Source organism: Solanum stenotomum, chromosome 7 (genome assembly GCF_019186545.1).
Source record: "Solanum stenotomum isolate F172 chromosome 7, ASM1918654v1, whole genome shotgun sequence".
Classification (NCBI taxonomy): domain Eukaryota; kingdom Viridiplantae; phylum Streptophyta; class Magnoliopsida; order Solanales; family Solanaceae; genus Solanum; species Solanum stenotomum.
Genome location: NC_064288.1, coordinates 53,892,883 through 53,915,359, shown reverse-complemented (window position 1 = coordinate 53,915,359; position 22,477 = coordinate 53,892,883). Strand labels below are relative to the sequence as shown.

The 22,477-nt window shown below is 32.2% G+C and overlaps 2 protein-coding genes across 4 annotated transcripts in view; one reads left to right on the top strand and one right to left on the bottom strand.

The window, feature by feature from the left end:
- The first annotated feature begins 5,341 nt into the window (after nucleotides 1–5,341).
- LOC125870467 (pyruvate kinase 1, cytosolic-like) overlaps nucleotides 5,342–22,477 on the top strand; it is a 222,699-nt gene continuing 205,563 nt past the window's right edge. The window contains exon 1 of one of the 3 annotated variants that reach the window (XM_049550902.1): nucleotides 5,342–5,347. The gene's annotated coding sequence lies outside the window, so the exon portion shown is untranslated. Of the gene's footprint in view, nucleotides 5,348–5,973; nucleotides 5,980–6,607; nucleotides 6,614–22,477 lie in introns of those variants that run through there. The other 2 variants (XM_049550901.1, XM_049550900.1) reach the window with 2 other exon arrangements.
- On the bottom strand, nucleotides 11,225–21,380 carry LOC125870463 (DNA glycosylase/AP lyase ROS1-like). Its single transcript, XM_049550894.1, has 20 exons — nucleotides 21,232–21,380; nucleotides 20,113–20,782; nucleotides 17,871–19,610; nucleotides 17,430–17,789; nucleotides 16,751–16,841; nucleotides 15,281–16,646; nucleotides 15,077–15,156; nucleotides 14,904–14,988; nucleotides 14,732–14,823; nucleotides 14,586–14,654; nucleotides 14,251–14,287; nucleotides 14,081–14,163; nucleotides 13,170–13,634; nucleotides 13,017–13,053; nucleotides 12,835–12,892; nucleotides 12,426–12,565; nucleotides 12,250–12,315; nucleotides 12,047–12,161; nucleotides 11,922–11,960; nucleotides 11,225–11,612 (listed from the first exon to the last, which is right to left on the bottom strand). Exons 2-20 carry the CDS (start codon nucleotides 20,633–20,635, stop codon nucleotides 11,494–11,496), a joined length of 5,565 nt encoding a protein of 1,854 aa, XP_049406851.1. The 5' UTR covers nucleotides 20,636–20,782; nucleotides 21,232–21,380; the 3' UTR covers nucleotides 11,225–11,493.

The following is a 22,477-nucleotide window of genomic DNA, read 5'->3' as shown; positions in this document are numbered from 1 at the left end:
AATTTTAGTAAATATAACTAGTTGTGAATTCAATTGTTATTGTAGTATTGATTTGAAGTCTATCTAAATTCATAAATATCAAGTTATGAATGTAATTTTGTCCAAAATATGTTATAATACTAGTATTATTTAAAAATATTCAATTAGGGGTCGTTTGAATCAAATACATATTATGCATTATTGTCTAATATAAAAATGGTACTTAAAGCCTTATTCATAACATGTATTTATATCAAATTAATTCAATTTACTATTCTTGTGTGATTTAGTGAATTACTAGTAATATACATTTATAAAATGTGGCAAAGTAATAGAAGTAAATATGTGAATACATGGCATGCATTAGTTAATTTCACGCCGGAAATTAGTGATTTTTAATAGTGAGTTAACTCAAATTCATATCAAGATGTCCAATAAAGGAAAAAATATTGCTTGTCATGTCTAAAACTCAAGTTTTTTAATTAAAAACAAATTAATCATATTTATTTCATCATAATTCTCAATTGTTTTTAATAGTCGGTTGTGGCTAGTTGTTAGATGGAATAGTGTTGAATGAAAATAAATGACCAAAAAAAGTTGTTTTGCGTAGCAATATGAAATTCCCTTCATATAATTAGTGGTACTCTTCAATGCAATTCTCCTTAGTTAATTGTTTTGATAGTCAAAAAATTATTACGAATATATTGGAACATATAACTTCAAAGTTTAGTATAGTACAATATTTATAAGACAAACTAACAAATGTAGCATTGTAGATTATATGTATGAACTAATAGATCTACAAAAATCATAATTAATATTTTTTGGATGAAAAAAAATAATCGTCAATCTATTAGTTTTTCTTATGAACTGTTTGTTTAAAAGCTTGATAAAAGATATATATTGATCGTCAATAATATTATAACTTAAAGAGTTTGTTTGGTAGCTTGTTAGATTTATACATGTATCTCTATTAATAATGTAAGAATTAGTTGCGAGGGAATTTATATATATATATATATATATATATATATATATTAGTATAACTTATATAAATACCGTAGTGTAAAATCTGAATTACCTTCTATCCCTATTATTTTTGTAATTACATAAATCCCATATTTTTTAGGCATTTCGGATACATAATTAAGGATCCAGATACATTGTTGTTGATACATTATGTATCAATCTGTTGCACTTATTAAGGGAAAAAAAAGCTGAAAAATCAAATTAAAATCTCATAGTATCCATTTGTTGCACTAATTAAGGGGGAAAAAAAAGCTGAAAATCAAATTAAGATCCCATAAATTAGGTTATTCCATTCCAAATTATTGTCAAGAATTCAAAATATTATAGTGTAACAAACCAAAAAATTCAAAAATTAAATTTCTTCTTCTTGTTCATCGTTCTCTCTATTTCATAAAAACTTTTGTCAAAATTTTGGTTAAGTGAGGTGAGTTGTGAAGAATACAAAAGTGATGGAATTGTTGTTAGACAAACGATTTGTTTTGTGAATCTTCAAGTTCATCGAATATCCTTTCACTTTGATTCAAGATTGTTGAAAATTTTGAGATTCAAAATTCTTCTCCAGTTCATTGAAGATCCTTTTCGTTTTGATTCAAAATTATTCTCCTAGTTCATTGAAGATTCTTTCAATTTTGATTCAAAATTATCGAAAATTTTGAGAAGATACATAATGAAGATCCTTTCAATTTAAATTGATAAGTGTTGTATTTCTGTTAGATACATTAAATAAGAAAGTGTTGCCCATAAGATTTTAGGTTTGAAATCGATACATTATTATTTGATAATTGTTATATATCAGATACATTTAGTATAAATTCGAATTTACGTATCATAACTAAAAGATTAGTGCATGACACATTATTATTTATGTATTTTATTTTGTTTGAGATCATGAAGATCCTTTCATTTTATTTCTACTAGATACATTAAATAAAAAAGTGTTGCCCATAAGATTTTAAGTTTGAGATCGATACATTATTATTTTGTAATTATTATGTATCAGGTACATTTAGCATAAATTTGAATTTATGTATCATAACAAAAAAATTAGTGTATGATGCATTATTATCTATGTATCTTATTTTGTTTGAGAAATATTATATTTTAAAATTAAAAAAATACATTATACATGTAATTGTTTCAAAATAGCTTCTTTTTTGTGTGTGTGATAAATAACACCAACTTTATGTATCAAGTACATTTCTATTGAACACGATAAACACCAATCAAAGATTCAACAACATTAAAGTTATGTATCAATACCTTAAATATGAACAATATACATTGCATAAAACAAATGTTATTGTAGCAGTGATGTATTAGATCAATGATAACACTAACAAAGACTAATTTAAGACTCAAACTAAACGAGATACATTAAAATATGTATCTTTGACAGTGATGGCCGTGCTATGGCAGATCCAACTTTTTTCTTCTTTTTTTTTGGACGTTTTTCAATAGTAGAAACATTAAAAGAAAAATAATTTTTCAAAAAAAAATTCAGCGACAATATGATTAACTAAAATTGCAAAGGTTCAATAAGATTTCAATGAGGGCAGGGGACGGAGGTAATTTTTTATTTATTTTTTAAGATGAAAAAATAAAAAAATAATAATAAAAGAAATCGAAAATTGAAGTGATAGAAAGAAATCTACCTCTTGAATAATTTGAAATCATTAATTGGAAATAGAAAAGATTTGAAATTCAAAAATAGATTAATTGATAAACTTGATAGAGACACCTTCTTAAAATCAAAATGAATTTGAAATTTGTAACTGCTAAAGAAGTGGAGAGAATTTAGGGATAAAATGGAGGAGTGGGAAATGTGGGTGTAGGCTGAAAATAGGAATGAAATATTTATGTATCCGGAAGATTTTATGAATTGGGGGAATTAAGGGATTTTTTTTATTTTTTTTAAAAAGGCAGGGATAAATGGATATTAAGGTAAGTAAATGTGTATATATATATATATATAATTTGTATAAATTANTAATAAAAGAAATCAAAAATTGAAGTGATGGAAAGAAATCTACCTCTTGAATAATTTGAAATCATTAATTGGAAATAGAAAAGATTTGAAATTCAAAAATAGATTAATTGATAAACTTGACAGAGACACCTTCTTAAAATCAAAATGAATTTGAAATTTGTAACTGCTAAAGAAGCGGAGAGAATTTAGGGATAAAATGGAGGAGTGAAATGGGGAGTGGGAAATGTGGGTGTAGGCTGAAAATAGGAATGAAATATTTATGTATCGGGAAGATTTTATGAATTGGGGGAATTAAGGATTTTTTTTATTTTTTTAAAAAAGGGTGGGATAAATGGATAATAAGGTAAGTAAATGTGTATATATGTATATAATTTTTCCTATATTGTATTTTATACATATATTAGTTATATAAGGTCATAAGGATTAGTTATTCATGAATATATTAGTTATTCTACCTTCTATCCTGCACAAAATAATAATAAGAGTCCCTCATAAATTTCTAAATTGTCAACCAAACGTCGTACTAATTTTATATACGAATAACTTATTTCTTATTTACCTATTAAGCATCGTATAAGTTATATAAAAAAATAATGACTCCTTGTGACATTGTCAAACGATAAAAAACTTATTTCTTATCCAGTTGTCAAACGATCCCTCTGTGACATTGTAACCTTATGTTCCTTTTCATATAGTTGGGGCTAACAATATTCCTACAAGTATTATTAATGGTCGATCACATGGAAACAATGTGTCTTAGTGGAGGTTGCATCACTTTGATTACTTGTCTCGTTTGTTGGAAGTGAAATGACTCCAATATATATGAATTTGTTATGCTATGGCTTAGTAATTACTACTATTACTTCAAGTACTGATAATCATTGAAGTACTTTCTTGGTGGAGGTTTGCTTAGATTCATTTAAACACGTTTTTACTCAAACAATATTATGGATCTAGACATAAAACTTGCATTCTTGATGTTTCGATTTGGTTCTCTAGTTTCTAAGTGAAAGTAACCACAATATATATATATATACTTCACGTAATATCTTAGTTGTCGATGAGATAGATCTATTATTATCTTGAACATTTATTTTGATTACAAGAAAAAAAAACTTCATAAACTCGATTAATAAGTTATCTATAAAATATAGATGACTATATTCGATTGAATACTAAAGAAAAAAGGGAATTGAGGCTTGACGAGCTTTATAATGCCTATCACCACATGAGCAAGCTCTTCATTCTAAAATGTATTTATGATTTATGTTTGTCGCGTTCAATTTAGAAATTATAAATTGAAATCTAATATTTAAATAAATTGTCATATGTCTCGCATCAAAAGTAATAAATGAATGCGGTTTAATATAAAAATTGAGTGTAATCATACCCAAATTTGATGATTATTTTGTACCGAATTCAGCCTTTTTAGACCGCATCCATCAATAAATGCATAGTTGCTTTTTCCTTTTATAAATTTATAAAATAAAATAAATGAGTAAAGACTATATACCTCAATTTTATTAGTATATACATTTCTCAAAGAAAATGAAAGAAAAAACATGAATAAGGCTGTTAATTTTTTATACACTACAATTTATATGACTTATGCACTTTTTTTTTCCTCTTTGGATTATGATTCGCTAAACACATGGGATCCTCCAAAATTAAGATTGATATCCCTAAAAAATACTCAACTTGAAGTATTATATTATACTCTTAAATATTCCAACTAGATATACTTCCCCAAATTGCTATATTTAAAATCATATCTCTAGTACTTATTAATACTTAAATTTCCTCAAGTGGGGAAGTGTGATATTATTGACATCTTACGATATTTTACTAATTATAAGTTGGATAGCCTTTTGGCCTATCATCTTTTATGCTCTTTTTTTGAAGGGCCTATAAGTAAATAGGAAAGGGACCCATTGTAGAATCATGATATATAAATATAACTAGATATAGGACCCCGTGATAGCACGGGGCCCAATATATATTATTTTTTTATTTTAATTTATGTCATATTATGGAATTTGAGAAGTTATTGAAATTTTTATATGATTTTAAAAATATTTTAAATTTTTAGTTATTGTGATTTGTAGTACTTTTTTTTAACATAATTTTGAAAATAATATTTAACTCTGTTTGTTCTAATTTATGTGGCACACGCAGAATTTCAAATATTAACCATTTTTTATATGTCTCTTTAATATATTAAGTTGTTAATTATTGTATTTTATAGTGCATTTTGAACCTAATTTTTTAATAATGTATGTTATTTGCCATGTCCCAATTTATGTGGCATTAATTGATAGATTTGTTGGAGTCGAGAGATTTATTTTGTTAATTATTGTAATTTATAGTTTCTTTTTCGTCAATTTCAAACAATATATGTTGTTAATTGATAGAATACTTTTAATGTATTTTTTTAAAAAAATATGTGTGATTGTCCATGTCCAGTTTATGTGGCACATGTAAAGTTTTGACAATTAACCAAAATTTTAATACATTTTAAAAAATATTTTTAAGTCGTTAAATTTTAAGTAATTTAAATTGTTGTATTATTTATTACAATTTATAATACTTTTAAAGTAGTTGAAATATTGTACTATTTATTATGATTTATAACACTTTTTTTTTTAATTTATGTCATATTATGGAATTTGAGAAGTTATTGAAATTTTTATATGATTTTAAAAATATTTTAAATTGTTAGCTATTGTGATTTGTAGTACTTTTTTTTAACATAATTTTGAAAATAATATTTATTACTCTATTTGTTCTAATTTATGTGGCAGATGCAGAATTTCAAATATTAACCCTTTTTTATATGTCTCTTTAATATATTAAGTTGTTAATTATTGTATTTTATAGTACATTTTGAACCTAATTTTTTAATAATATATGTTATTTGCCATGTCCCAATTTATGTGGCATTAATTGATAGATTTGTTGGAGTCGAGAGATTTATTTTGTTAATTATTGTAATTTATAGTTTCTTTTTCGTCAATTTCAAACAATATATGTTGTTAATTGATAGAATACTTTTAATGTAATTTTTTTAAAAAAATATGTGTGACTGTCCATGTCCCAATTTATGTGGCACATGTAAAGTTTTGACAATTAACCAAAATTTTAATACATTTAAAAAAATATTTTTAAGTCGTTAAATTTTAAGTAATTTAAATTGTTGTATTATTTATTACAATTTATAATGCTTTTAAAGTAGTTTAAATATTGTACTATTTATTATGATTTATAACACTTTTTTTTTAATTTATGTCATATTATGAAATTTGAGAAGTTATTGAAATTTTTATATGATTTTAAAAATATTTTAAATTGTTAGCTATTGTGATTTGTAGTACCTTTTTTTAACATAATTTTGAAAATAATATTTATTACTTTCTTTTGTTCTAATTTATGTGGCAGATGCAGAATTTCAAATATTAACCATTTTTTATATGTCTCTTTAATATATTAAGTTGTTAATTATTGTATTTTTTAGTACATTTTGAACCTAATTTTTTAATAATATATGTTATTTGCCATGTCCCAATTTATGTGGCATTAATTGATAGATTTGTTGGAGTCAAGAGATTTATTTTGTTAATTATTGTAATTTATAGTTTCCTTTTCGTCAATTTCAAACAATATATGTTGTTAATTGATAGATTTTTTGGAGTGGACTATTTTTTTTATTAATTATTGTAATTTGTTGTTTCTTTTTCGTCAATTTTAAACAATATATGTTTATTATATAATCCATTTTATGTGGTACCAATAGAATTTAGAGAGTCAATTAATTTTTTTATATAAGTTTTAAATAATTAAGGTTTTAATTATTTTAATGTATAGTATTACTTATATTATTTTTAAATATATTTAAATATTATATGTTAGGTTTTTTATCTTAATTTATATGGCATTGATAGAATTTAAAGTGTCAAATAATTGTTAACTATTGTAATAGATAATATGGAGTATTTAAGTCATTTATAGTATATTAAAATTAATATATAATATGTAGTATTTAAGTGGAAGGTGGTGGGGCCCACTTATAGAGTTTGATAAATATATTGGATATTCACAGTGATTTATAGCATAGTAATTAATAATATATAATATGTAGTATTTGAGTGGAAGGTGGTGGGACCCACTTATATATTTTATAAATATATTGGACATTAGTAGTGATCTTATTGGAACATTGTTAGTCATTCCTAGACTCTTCTATAATATAATAATTCTGATACAATGTGGTTAATAAGAAATATTTTACATTATAGGTAATTTTCTCTGATATACATTCACAATGATAAAAGTGATGAAGTTTTAAATTTAGTTTTGTCATAATAGACAAGTAAAAATATACATGAATGAATAAGAATTGAAAAGAGGACTAAGGTATACTCTGATCTATTTTGTAATATTGAGAAAAATAAATAATACATAACCAAGCTTGAAATCTGCAATATGAAGCTTTTATGTTTCTCGTAACATTTAAATTTTAATTAATTGAGATGTAATTATGACGTCAACACAAATATCCTTCGTATTTGGCTCGTGCTATGCACATGCTATTTCGAGCAATGTTCAATTCCTTTCCAGCTTTAATAATTCATCAAATACTATCAAAATATTATCATGTGTCCTAATGTATGTTGCCAGTCCTTTTTATCTTGAGATGCGGAGTCTAATTTCTCTTCATTTTAGTACATTTTACAATGACACTTTGCATTACCATCAAGTAAAATATTTTATCCATTCATTCTCTACATTAGACTTCTTTAATGTTTTGGCAGTTAATGCACTTGGAGTTAGGGTTCGTTATGGTTAAAAAATCAAATCGAATCAAATCGATTAAAAAAATTGATATATGGTTTGGTTTGGGTTTAAATTTTGAAAATCGATACTATTTGAGTTGATTTTACTAAAAGACAATCACAAAAATAACCAAACCGAACTGATAAATTAGATATATAAATTTTAGAATTATTTATATATCATTCATAAATAAAATATAAATATTTTGTTAAATTTTAATCAACTAAAGTCTAACTTTATCATTTTCTCAAGCCTAACACTTAAATTTTAGCCTAACTATTAAAATCCTAAGGCCAAGTCCATCAAAATCTATTACTTTAGTCTTTACCTACCCTACATCACATAAGATAGTCACACTTTCTCCTACTTGAATCACTTTGTTCGTGTAATAATAACTCTAGTATTGCTTAATTGTTTAATTGAACCGACAATAACTTTCCTATTGATTGTTCATATACTAGGTGTTTGTGTCTATCGAAATACGTATGTCCTCAATTTTATTTTATTTTTACTTTCAAACCGAAAAAAACCAAGAAAACTGAACCAAACAGACAGTTACATTTTTCGTTTGGTTTTAGAAACTTAAAAAACCGATTAGATTGGTTTGATTTTAATTTTAACCAATAATCAATCCAAACTGAACCACGAACACCCCTACTTGGAGATATGCACAATTGGTTAACATTTTAACAAAATGGTTATTTCTTAAAAAATAAAATAAAAAAGTAACCAGTAAATACTATTTTTATTTAAGGAAATCAACTAATCGGGTCGGGTAAAGTTTCGGCTCATATTGAAACGGGTGGAATCCCCAATCATAAATATCAAAAGCGAGGGAATTCCAAAAGACGAGAGGCGGCAAAATTTACCAAATTTGTTGAAACACATATAACTCTGTATCTCTTCTCCATCCCCAAACACTGAACAGTTTCATAATCCAAATCTACTATGGATATACTTCGAAATCTCTATATAGAGCTACGGATATTCAGCTTCTCATGATTGTTCTGAAGTTCTCCAGAGCGTTGTTGATTTAGATTGATGTTTCAACTTGAATATGCAACATCGGTTATGACTATTTGAGATCTCTTTCATTGATGCTTTTGAGGTGATTTATGTGCTACTTGTAGTCGAATTGAAGTTTATTTGAATTTATAACATTGATTATGATATCTCTCTCCCGATGCTATTGATTATGAGTACATGAGATCTCTCTGTGATTGAGATAGTAATTACTTGAAAACATGAAAATAGATGATTTTGAAGTGATTGATGTGCTAATTGTAGTTGAAATGAAGTTTGAATTCACAGCATTGATTATGAGCACATGAGATCTCTGTCACTGAGATGTTTGTTAAGTTATTATTTGAGAATATGAAAATAGCTGCAGTTGAGGTTACTGATGTGCAAATTGTAGTCGAAATGGAGTATAGTTGAATTTATAGCATGATAAAGAGTACATGAGATCTCTCTGTCATTGAGATATTTGTTAAGTAATTATTTGAAAACTTGAGAATAGATGCTTTTGAGGTGACTGATGTGCAAGTCAAAATGAAGTTTGTTTGAATTTACAGCATTGATTATGAGTACATGAGATCTATCTGTCATTGAGATATTTGTTAGGTAATCGTTTGAAAACACATAATTGATGCTTTTGAGGTGTTTGATGTGCTAATTGTAGTCGAAATGTAAGTTCATTTGAATTTACAACATTGATTACGAGTACATTAAATCTCTCTGTGATTGAGATATATTGTTGGTAATTACTTGGAAACATGAAAAATAGATGCAGCTGAGGGGATTGATGTGCAAATTGTAGTCAAAATGAAGTTTAATTGAATTTATAGCATGATAATGAGTACATGAGATTTCTCTGTCATTGAGATATTTGTTAGGTAATTACTTTGAAACATGTAAAATAGATGCAGTTGAGGTGATTGGTGTGCAAATTGTATTCCCAATGAAGTTCTTTTGAATTTGTAGCACTGATTATGTGTACATGGTATCTCTCTGTCATTGAGGTATTTGTTAAGTGATTGTTTGAAAACATGAAAATAGATGTTTTTGAGGTGATTGACGTGTGAATTGTAGTCGAAATGAAGTTTATTTGAATTTATAGCATTGATTATTAGTACATGAGATCTCTATGTGATTGGTATACCTGTTAAGTAATTACTTGAAAACATGAAAATAGATGCCTTCTGAGGTGATTTACGTGCATGGTAGGTGTAGTCAGATTGAAGTTGTGACACAGTGATATTAACATCGATGGCAATTTATAGAGGAATCTGCAGTCGGCAGCGGGATTTTGCAGTGATATACATGTTTCTTTGCGAGGCGAATATATATGCCTTTATGATTGCTTTATTACTAGTTTGTAAACTACAAATTAAAGTGTAAAGTGGTTATATGTTGATCGTGGTTTAAGATGAATATGAGTTATTCTGTTAGTTGGTTTCCTTATATATCTTGGTGTTAATGTGCTTTAGCTCGAAAAGAACGAGCTATATGAGTTTGTTTGCTTCTAAAATCTCTTCTTCATATGTTCTGTATGTCAAAAGCTACAGAAAGTTAATGACAGATCCATTGAGACGTCAAACTCGAGGTCTTTTGGCTCAAATATGAAATCAGATATATAGTTCAAAATCCACTCTCTCACTCAAAAATTATTCGTTCTAAAATTTCAATATGCTAATGCTACTGCACATGTTTATGCTCATCTTATTGCTAATGCCTATGTACAGGTTGAGAGATGTTCTCCATGTTCTTCCGATGTCAGTTAATAAGGTTTTCTCAGCTTCAAACAAAGGTATGATGTAAGAACAAAACAGCTGTTAGGACTTTAAGTGTCTTTATGCATCTACTTTCAGTTGTGATTTTCAAAACTGTATGTCTAGCTAGTAGTTGCAAACAGCAGATGTATTTAATAGATGTATTTCCGTGATGTCTTGGCTGACTTATGAAGTATGAATAGGGTATTATTTCAAGCTAATCTCTACCAGGGTGCTAGTATCATGAATAGAATGAATATATTCGTATACTCCTTGCTAGTCCTGTTTTTTATATTTACCCTTGACTCTTCCTTATGTTTAGTTGAGACAGTTCACATTATAACGTTGTTGACTTGTTCAAACTATTGCTACTTGATAACACGTTGGTGCAGCTCCCGTCTTTAACAAAAAAGGGTTTTATATATATTTTTGCATACTCGTATATAAAACTGCTTTTGCTTACGAGAAACCGTTCCTTTTACATATTACCACGAGATTTAGTTTTAATATTTGCCTCATGTTTAGTGCCGGGGTGCCAAACTAGTTTTTGTAAGTTAGGAGCCCAGTGTACTGATTGCCATGGAAGAGAAACAATTTTTATTACTCTTTCTATCCTTTGAAGGGAAAATGAAAACTATCTAAATTTGAGATCTCACTGGGCTAAAAGAGCACTAGCCTGTTGAAGAATTCAATGATTGTTGGTAATAAAAATGACCACCCTAAGTATCAGCTACAAGTAATCGATTATCATCTCATTTACTCTCTTGCTACAACTTACTTACATGTTAGAGAATACCTATCTTCTTTCTTTTCTAAGGTTTAAAACATCATGGTACTGAATGTTGTTAGCTTCTTCAGCCCGGATGGCTGCCTTGCTGATTCAGTTGGACACTGTACCTAGTTTTCATCTGGCTTTCCTTTTGTCCTAGTCAACTTGCTGGCTGGAAAGTGCAACCTTGCCATCAGTGGTCTTGGGGCTCGTAACTTCTTGTCAAAACCCCTCACACAAACAAATCCTGCGAAATACAGTTCTTTTTCAGAAAACAAATAAAAGGTTTTGCAGTTAGGGATAACACTTTTTTCCCCTAGCTACATGAATGATTACTACTTCCTTATAATTTTGTTTTTATGATTTGCTCCGAAGAGTAAGGCAAAAAGGAAACTCGCTGACATGCTTGGTGCTTATGCCGGCTTAATTTGAGTCTTTTTGAATTTGCATAATGATGTAACATGCATGCTTTTCATTGATTTACTTAGTAGAAATGGATAAGAAGCTAAGACAAGCATTTGGACCTCTGTGAACCTGAGGTTTTCGATCTACATACCTCTCCAAAAGCAATGTTGGATACTTTCTGTGGTTAGGCCTGATTAACAGAGAACACACTTAATGTTATTTTACTCCCAAATCTTTTTAAAAAATAAATAAGGTTTCATCCTTTAGTTTGTTTACCTTTGAATATTGATGGTATAGAGGTTCCGAAGTAAACTGTCCGTCGTGGCAGATCCCATAGCCAATTTCTTGGGACATCAATTGGCTTGAGGCTGGATTCATGGTCTGCAAACACCTGAGGAATAGCAAAAATGCTACTATTAAAACCTTATCAAATGCAAAAAATGCTTGCTTGAGTTAGAGGAAAAGTTGGTTGTATTCACCTCGTTAACCTGGAAGTATGTACCATTGAGCGGAAAGCTACCTCTCATAGCTGTTCTACATGGTATCTGTTAGAAAGTATATTCAGAGATGATCAGAATTATCATATCTTTTTTTTTTCAGAATTATCATGTCACTTTCCCATGACATACACTAAAACAGTTTGTTCTCCTCTTACCAGAATTGTCCCTCTCACAGTTTGAGCATGTGCTTCACGTATGCTGTTGCATGCAAAACATGTTTCATCATCACATAGTCTACCAGTTTCTTGGGAGTTGCACTGTCTTCCCGGTGGCTGAATAGAATCCGATGTTTCACCTGATATGGGTTTGGTACATAAGGGAGTATTAATCTTTAGACTGCCTGAGGAAAAGCTAACCTATTTAGCCAAATTACCCTCTACCACTGCAGCACATACTACTACTGAGATTGGAACCTGGGACGGCTCAGTCCAGCTTAGCTATGCAGAAGTGTTCCTTACAATCATGAGTTCTCTAATTAATCAGCTTACAGATAGGAACCGGTTACTTTGCATAGTTTTAAAAGGGCTCCTCTTATGTGTTATATTACATTAATTGAAATCTTACCAGGTGTCCATATTGCCAGAAGATAGGAGGATGGATCATCTGGTTCTCTTTTCTCGAACTGCAACATGAAAAGATGTAATTATCAGGAGGATCAATTTAAAATTAAGCTTACATGCTGCTTATAGATGGATATAAAACTGATGTAGTATTTAACCAATCAAAAAAAGAAAAGAAAAACTAACCCCTTCAAGAAGAGGATGAGAATCTGGAAGTTCATATCTGTGGATGGAGAAACAATTGATATTAAGTAAAAACAAATTTCATAGCCTAGGAAAAAATTGGCTACCCTACTGCATTGGGTGATCTATCAGAAGTTATTTGGAGCATCCACTTACACTTGATGTTCAGTTCTGAGCCGGCTTATATGCTTAAGTTTAGGTGTGGGAATTGAAGCAGCTGCTGGAGTTAAAGCTACTAAGGCTTTTGACATTTCGACCTGTTGAAGCTCCATATTGTTTTGCACAAAGTTCTTCACATTTTGAGTGAACTGCGCCATATTCAATTCAATTGTAGGAATTTCATCAGGATCTTCAAAGCAAACATCTTCAATGTCAATTTCAGGAGCTTCTTGCTCTGGCTCAGGTGAGGCAGGCTCTTCGACAATGGGCTGTGGTGTTGCTGGCACCTCAATAATAGGTGCGGAGTTGATCAATTTGGGATTCTCTAATGGTGTTTGATTAGCCTGGCGTAAGGGCAGCGGCTGTTGATTGAAGTTCTGGAATGGATTCTGGCCAGCTGCATTGTTCTCTGTAGCACTCACTATACTCTTCTCTTCTGGTGCTGGCAGGGCAAGCCTTGCGCTGAAAGAGAAATGTGTCAAGTATCATATATGAAAAAACAGCGCATTCAGTTTTAGACTATGAAATTGCTAATCTAGTTATAATGCATTACTTGAATGTGCTAACAAGAAGAGTATTAGCTTAAATTTGAAAATGTAGGAGTTCTATCTTATACAAGAAGAGATCCGTGAATATTAAAGTTTCTGCCAGAGTTGCTTCATCACTGAGTGACTGACAGTTTGTTATTCGCTTCATGGATGAGTTAAAATACTACCAGGTTAGCTTAAGTGCAAATTTTATGTTGTCTGAGTAAGAGTAAATAGATTTGTCAAATCTAGTTTCAGCAGCCACATTCTGGATATGATTCTTTGGATTAGGTGTAGAGAAGCTTGAGAAGAACTGATAAAGATGGACAAACAAGAGAGAACTAATCTCTTGCATGAAAGTATATAGAATAATAGGCAAACCTTGCAAAAGCACTTGCGAAGTGTCTGCATTCTCCTCTCATTGGACATGCGTTGCAGTTGGGTTTGCTTTTTGAACAGAAGACCTAATGAAGTAGCAATGAAATTGATTTAAACTGTGATTGTAGATATACACTAGTTCTAGGGGAGAGTAACTAGTGGTATATACATACCTTTCCAAAAGTGATCATATGGTAATGTAACTCATATCTGTAATCAAGTAGGATTTGAATCAGTAAATGCATCACTTGATTAGAAGAAAAAATATCTTTTTTAGTTACAAGTACTATGCATGTATATCATTTATTACTCCCTTTGAAGAAATCAACTACCCTAATCTACAAGTCCCTCTGCACTTCCTTAAAATCAAAATATTTTCATCCACTATGCAGTATACTGTTACAATTGGATGTTTCAATAAGATGAAGTGGAACCACTTACATTTAATAGTAAATTGATGCTTGTCAACCAGGCTGGGCAAAATATTAGAGAATAGGATGTTACTTACAATGTTCTTTGATCAAGCTTGCAGAGACGTGGCCAGAGGTATTTTTGAATTGACTCCAGCACAGGGTACCTGAAGAAATACAGCAGAGTTAGACTGTGTAGGAAACTTTAGAAATTCTTTATGTACACACTACACAAGATACTCACAGTTCCAGAAGATGCAATTGTAGCGACTCTGGCAGTGGCTGCAGGGGCACCCATCCCAGTCTAACAGCTATACGCCCAACATTTGTGTCGACCTTATTAAAGACATGATTAGTGAGAAACACAGGTCATTTCATATTAATTATGTCTTCAAAAATTGGTTCAGAAATCTTACAGGAAAAGCAAGGTTGTGAAGTGTTAAAAGTCGCACACACTCTACGCTCTTCAGGCCCAAGCCCCAGATGCTTAATAGATACTCTCTGATACCATGCATGTGAATTTGTTTAGTCAGTGCAGAGGAATAATAGATAACCATGGAAGAAATTATTTGGTCAATTGAACGCTTACTTTGCTTTGTCTGGTGGAACGTCTCTCAACCATTCAAGATCAATACTTCCATGTTCTCTAAAAATCCGATTAAGGAAATCCTGCAATTGTTCAGTTTTCATTGAACAGTCTCTTAAGGTTAGGGAATTACTGTGGTAGATGAATAATGAAGGTATTCAGATTTTAAAACAATTAGGCTGTTAATTGCAATTTTCACTGATGTACCTTGATTCTCTCTGCTAGCATATTGTTCATTCCCCGTTCTCTAATGGTATGGGCTATCTCATTGACATCTGCACACCTCACTGCGTCCCAGTCTAGTGAATCCATTGTGTTTGCTGTCTTTTCTCTTTTCTTACCATTGCTCTCAGCCTGTAACCTTAAACTGTCCCAGTCAACATTCTGCTTCTCTTTTCCAGGGCCTTCCTTTTTTGCTTTAGTATTGTGATTTGCTCTGTCTAATGTGCTACCAGCATGGATTTTTCCGTTGTTTGAGTTTGACCTCAAAACTGTGTGCTCAGACTTGCTTGAATCAACAACTACACTGACCTCCTCTCTGACATCTAGAATGGCTTCTGAAAATGTCGGTGCTTTTGGTGCTTCTGCTACTCGCTGCATGTTGTAGTTGCTCTCTTCAATTTGAACCTGTAGCTCAAAATTGACTACTGGATCATCAATTGTTGCTGTGTACACCTTATTTTGATGGTTATCGCGTGAGACGAAAGCCTCACTTATCTCTCCATACGATGCTTGATTTGCAGGTTCTGCTGATAATTTACTTTGTTCGGGGTCACCGAGTACCCTTGAGGGGTCTGAGAATTTTGCAGCTTCTTCCAAATCGCTTTTGAACTTGGCTTGTTGTGCTCCTGAATTAGACATTGTACATGAGCCCAAATAGCTATAAGGACAGTCATTTCCTATTGAGCCTCTGTGATTCTCCCCATCCTTCTGAATGTGTGAACAACGTGCCACATGTTTTAGTTGGCCATTTATATCCTTTTCCAGTAAGATGTTTTCACTGTTCTGATCCTGCACTCCATGCGATTTCGAAGTCCCTGCAATCTGTAATAATTTCAAAAATGAAGCAGAGCCCGAAAAGTTGCTTGATTCAGTTCCTTCAGAAGTTTGAACAGCTGAAAAATTCGCAGAGTCTTGAGAAGAAAGAATAGAATTTTGAGAAGAGAGCAAATCATCTGGTTCTACTTGATCCCCCAAAAAACTTGTTGCTACGTTCTCTGTAGCCGATCCATACGTTGTTGATTCATGATGCACACATGAACTTTCTCTAGAAGAACCAGGTTGCTGTAATATAGAATTTTCAGTTGAACTAGTGCAGTTAGTGCTATTTTCACTCGATTCACTGCTGTGAACAGCTGTTTTATCATCATCTGACTCTGCACTGGAGATTCTGAAAAACTCCTGACCAAGAGTTGTTTGAGTTGATTGATAATCATGCCATCCAATTGTATCATCAGGTTCCAGGGTACTAACTTCAGGTTCTTCAATAATGATCCCTGTTCTCTCTTCGTTCTTTTTCACACTGATGTCTGACTTGAGAGGAAACCGAGCAGCAAGTGTCATGAATGCAGAGCTATAAAGTGGATAAAGTACTTTATTGGAACTCAATATTTTAAATTTCTTATGGATGTACCAGAAAAGGGAAAACAAAAAATTGTGGTTTCAAGTCTAGCTTACCTAGAAAGGTGGTCTGAGACATTCTGTGTCAGGAAAACTCCAACTACAGAGTCTACAACAGATCCCTTCCAAGGAGAGAATCGCCTGTCTCCTGGCTCACCCAAAGAATAGAAGATATGGTCAATGAAACAAAAGATAACAATGTCACATGCACATCTCGTTTGTTTCTTGTATGGCCCATTGTCAACTATAATTTTATAGATGACTGAAAGGAAAAACAAGGTAACATGGAATCTTGATTGAGGTTGATGATTGATGTGCAATGCTAGTGTTAGTCATGTCTTCTATTGGCATGACAAGGGTTTAGTTTCAGGTTGTTTTGCATCACAAATGAAATCTATTAATTGATAATTTGCTAATTTTATATGAATAATGTGTAATGATATAATACTTTTGCATGTGAAGTATAGGGAGACAATTGCTTCTTCCATCATAATCCACTTCCTCTTTATGGGACCATACATGTGTATATGTCTGTGTCAGGTTGGATTTTAGGTTTCTTTCTTGACCTTACAGGTGCATCTATGTTTTTCAGGTTGGAATAGTTATGTTTACTTATTGCTAGTGCATCCTTAGAATACAAGTTGGAATATTAAATGTTGACTGCTTTTCTAGTCAAAGGAATCGGGGGATGTTCATTTGATAGTCACTACAAAATATGAAAACTTTATATACTTACCTTGAACAAGACGCATCCGTGCCACAAATGAGTCTACTCGTCCATGAAACACTTCACGTTCTGATTCCCACCATTTTGCCTTGTCTTCATCTGTACCATCAATGCCTTCACTATTTATGTCTTGCAGCAAAAGCTTCCATACCCTAGTGGTCTCATCATCAAGGTCAACCTTGGGCCGCAGTTGTCGTTTTCTGACAAATGGTCCTGCAAAAGGGACAATACTTCCATCTCTTTGATAAATAACAAGGGCATTTTCCTCATATTGGTATGGATGGATGCTTTCTCTATTCAAATCGAGATGCTGTAAGCGTTCAGCAATTTCATCAACCGGAGATCTCCAAGTTATAGCTGGTATGGAACCTGCATTCAATTTCGTGAGCAATTAAAGTCAACATCTTATTTGATAGGTTATCTGAAAGTTAAAAATATAGCTTCAACTACCTCTTGCATTTGTTGTGAACTGTGATCGGGCATACATATGAGATGCTGTGGAACTGACTAGGATGCTTCTCTTTGACCTCTTTTTTGTTTTCATTATTGCACGGGTGTCGGCAACCAGGGCTTCCATGCATGTATTAGGCTGATCTGAGTTTTCATATCTTTCTCCAAATTCAGATACCATTGTTTCTTTGACTGAAGAAGTAGGAAAGTGTTTACAAATTTCAAGCAGTGATGCTAGGTCACGTACTTTACTTATGTTTTTTGATCTTTTTCGTCTTAATCCCTCTGCTTCCACAAATGCTGGTACAAGTTCCCGATTTGGCATTAAGTTATTAGCATTGTCAGTTGAAGATGTACTGGCTTGGGAAAGACCAATGTTGCTCTGAGACAAAGACAAATAGTTAATTTCACATGTAAAAGGCTTAGAGTAAGATGTTGCTGAGGGATGGCCCTTCTCTGTCCTCTTTTTCTTGTAAATTATAGGAAAATGCATCCCTTCGGTACTCTGAGCATAAGGTTCAGTTGCTGGGAGAATTGCTTGATATGCCTGCATGGAGTTGAAATAGGCTCCCCTGATATTTGTGCTGTAAAGTTTTGCTTGATCAGTTCTAAAAGAACGTCGTCTTTTCAAGGCTCTCTCTGGTGTTTCTGGGATCAAGCATGCACTGCTGCCGCAGTTGGAACTATTCGGGCTCTTTGGTGTCATTTCTAAAATGCTTGCCAGTTTATCATGAGTTTCATCTGAGAAAACGATTTTACACTTCCCTCTTGAGATTCCATTTTGTTTGTTCATGGTAAATTTACTATGATTCAGGCCAATCTTCTTCAGAGTGGAAGGGCCAGGGTGTGACATTTCATGATGAGTTTGGCAATTTTTCAGCTCCTGATTTGAACATGTGAGGTCATAAACTGAGCCCAGTCTTGTTTTTGCTGTTGTGGCTTCAATACCCTTTCCAGGATTCACACTAGAATTGGATTGATTCTCATGCAAGTCCTCCACAGTTGAAGATGGCCAGTGTAATGAGTTTTCATCACTTAATATGTTTTCAGAATCAAAATTCAATGATCTCCTGGGGTATCTTCTTGGTCGAGAAACATTTGGTGGATCTATGGTTCCCTCTTCGGCAGGATTTGGTGCAAACTTGTTGACTTGATTTCTTCTTATATAGGTCCTCCTTGCTCTTTGGATTTTTGCAGAACTTGGAAGATGGCACTCATGTTTAGTCATGTCGTTTACCTCGTCTGAGGGTGTGCCTGGAGGGTCCTCGATCTTGTTTCTTTGGACATCTTTCCTCTTTTCTTTTTTTGTTCCCATTGAACTGTGCTGCTGGGGAGTTTTTGGTTTAGGAGTCCTTTTATGCTCGCCTTCTATTACCACTTTAGGTCGGTGCTTCTTCCTTCGTTTCTGCTGTGGTGTATTATTCTGTTCAGCATCCTGATCAACTACCTTGTCAATCATGTTCTCCGACAGTTCTATTACCAGCCCCGACTTCTCTGTGTTCTGTTGGAGATCATTTGCTTCTGCCCTCTTTAATGTATCTTTGCTTGACTGTACGTGTCTTGGTATTGGTGTTGCGTTAATGTCTAGACTTGGCGCATCAGATGCTGGCCCTTTCTTCTTGATCTGATATGGTGTTATTGGTTCAAATGGGAATGCATTGTTGCTGCTCGAGTCCTCATCTGTCATTCTAGTTGGTGAATTCAGGTTAAAAGGGAATCTCGAGCAAATAGAGCTTCCATCTGCATGATAAGCACCTTTTTTATATTAGTAAAATGAGGAAATCTCAGAATGGAAACAGCTCTTTTTGAACGATTCCAGTTGCCACAGGACTAATTGAGAAAGCATCACTCATTGTATGGTAAATCAGACAAAACACACGTCAGATAGTGCTACACATCATTGTTAGTCCTCTGATCTAAGTATGAGGAACCTGATTCAGTAGTTCATCTAATTGGAACTTTATAGAGTGTTCACTAGGATGTTCAACTCAATGCTAGTTAATTTGTCCATTGAGGTAATGATTTTTTCTTTTAACTAAACTGATTACTGATCTTATTCTATTCCGTTCTCTATCCTTTTGCAGGTCTTAGTTATCTGCGAAGACACACCATTGAGCCACATTAAAGACACTTATGACATATACAAGTAATGTGATTGTCGTAACTTTGAAGTTTCTACAGGCATTATGCATTTCAGTTATGCTATATGATGATGAGTCAAATGAATATTTCAATTCTTTACCTGCATCCTGGGAACTGATGAGGGAATTGAAGGAGCCATTCACGGCAAAATTAGTTTCTGCATTTGCATTTTCAGTGACGGCTGTAGAGCCAGCAGCATGTGCTAATGCCAAGAGATGTCCGAAAGACACATTGCTCCATTCATCTACATCATCGGTAGACACGTTATTGCACATTTTAATATTGTTCTCACCATACATTTTGGATTCTGCCCCTGCTGCTGCTTCCCAAGCGTCAAAATACTCTGTTACAGTTGCTGAATTCGTCGAACCACAGCATGTAGCCGCACGGTGAGCTTGAGGTTCTTGCAAGAAATCTCTCAACTCTATCTGGTTCACTTGACTTAGATCTTGCCCTGTTGAAATTCTTTGTGATTCCACGCCATTAATTTGTCCTGGCCGATTTTGTTGCCTATTCCCATAGATTGGTGGCAAGCTTGGTTTTGCTGGAGTCATTGAAAACCACGAAGTTCCAATCTGAAAATCATCTGCTTGTGAAATCAAGCTTCCTTCCCTTCCGGCCATACCGCCGCAGCAGTGACCGGTAAAAATCCAATCTTTCTGCCTTTATTCCTCTTAATTTGACAGAAATGATAAGCAGATGTTTGCAGGGATAAACTCAAAGTAGCCTCTCATAGAAAACAACAAATAAAACTGTTCTATGAAATCATCCTGCAAAGAAAACCATATAAGGAAATTAAAAAAAATAAAATTGCAGGAAAACAAACAGAACATCTGAAGAATCTTCAAAAACATAATTTTTAAGAACCACATGTACTCAAATTTGTAAAATTATACCAAAAACATTTTTTCCAGTACAGATCCCTCAAAGACTAGCTTATCTACTGGTCCTGCCATGGTGGAGTCAGTGAGTGGAGGGTGAAAATGAAATGTAATTTAATCAGAAATTCCATTTTAATTGATTCTAACATATCAGTAACAAAATTAGGTTTGATCAGTGACAGATTGTAGCAATCTGGCTGAACAAATAAAATCTGTGTAAGATCTTTAATCCTTTACAAGGAAAATGCTGCTTCTTTTCTTCAGTTTTTTTTTTAATCTACAAATTAGAGAAAATTCACATGTAATTAATTGGGTGTTCAGTGAATTCTTACACTCACCTGAATAAATGGAATTCTGCCGGAGATCTTACAGAGGCAGTGGACGGCAAATTAAAGGAAAAAATGAAACTGAGTATTCCATAAAGGGGAGAGAGGGAAAGAGAGAGAAAGTAGGAGAGAAGCCAAACAGAAATACCAGGGCTTTTATTCTTGTATAATACTGAGATAAAGCTCTTTGAGAAACTTACTACTTCTTCTCCCGGTAAACCATAAAATATTCCTATATTTTATTGTTTGTCTTATTTATATATATATTTAATGAATTTAATACCAGCAGGGATAGAGTATGGATTTAGGATTTGAAATTTATGAGTTTTTTTATAATAAGTTTAAGTTAATATATGTAAAAAATTGAAATCACAAATCAACTATTTATATAGGTTGAGCTAGAAGCTTGAATATGCATAACGTTTGCTCTAATAATAATATTTGTGCTAAAGAAACTAACATATATATATTTGAGCAAAAGTTATTAAATTTTGTGAACCGATATATTATACTCTACCTCTGTTTTTGAGTGCAATGCAATGTAAGAAATTGTTTACACGTTTAGCATTAACTCAATGATAAAAGTGTGCGTAAAATGCATATCATTTTGCCATAGTTCTTAATTTTAAGTTACTTGTTTTTGGTATTGTTTAGGATTGCTTGAGTCGATTTATCTCTAATGTAAGAGTAGATTTGTTTGTATTTTGTTTTCTTCAAATTCTATTTTGTAAGATTACATTGAATATATAATAATAATAATTATTATAATTTATATTATTATTTTACAATTTTATCTATATAAACAACGGGTGTGGTTAAGTTTTTCTTCATGCAGCTTACGTACTACTTTAGGTAGAACATATTAGCTAAGGGTATAGAAGTAATTCAAGCGGTCAAGCAACTTAACACGGCGTGTGAAGCGGCTAAAGAAGACTTGATTCATTTAGGGACGTTTTGGTACGTGAATATCGCGTGACCTGTCCACTATATTTTAATTATTATTTTTATATATGTGCATTTGACGCCGTTAGGGTTTCTGGTTGCATTATTAAATTGGTTTGCATGAGTTCCAAGGTCTTTCACGGCACCGTTAGTGACGCCGTTTATTGTCTGGTCCCCATTCAATAGTACAATGAAGCATGCTTTTCTAGTGTGAGAGGGTTAGTTTCGGTATTTTACTTTTGCTCCATTCGGTGAGCTGATGTGTATTTTATGGATGTGATCAAGAAGGGCCACCGGTTCTTTTGGTCATCATGGG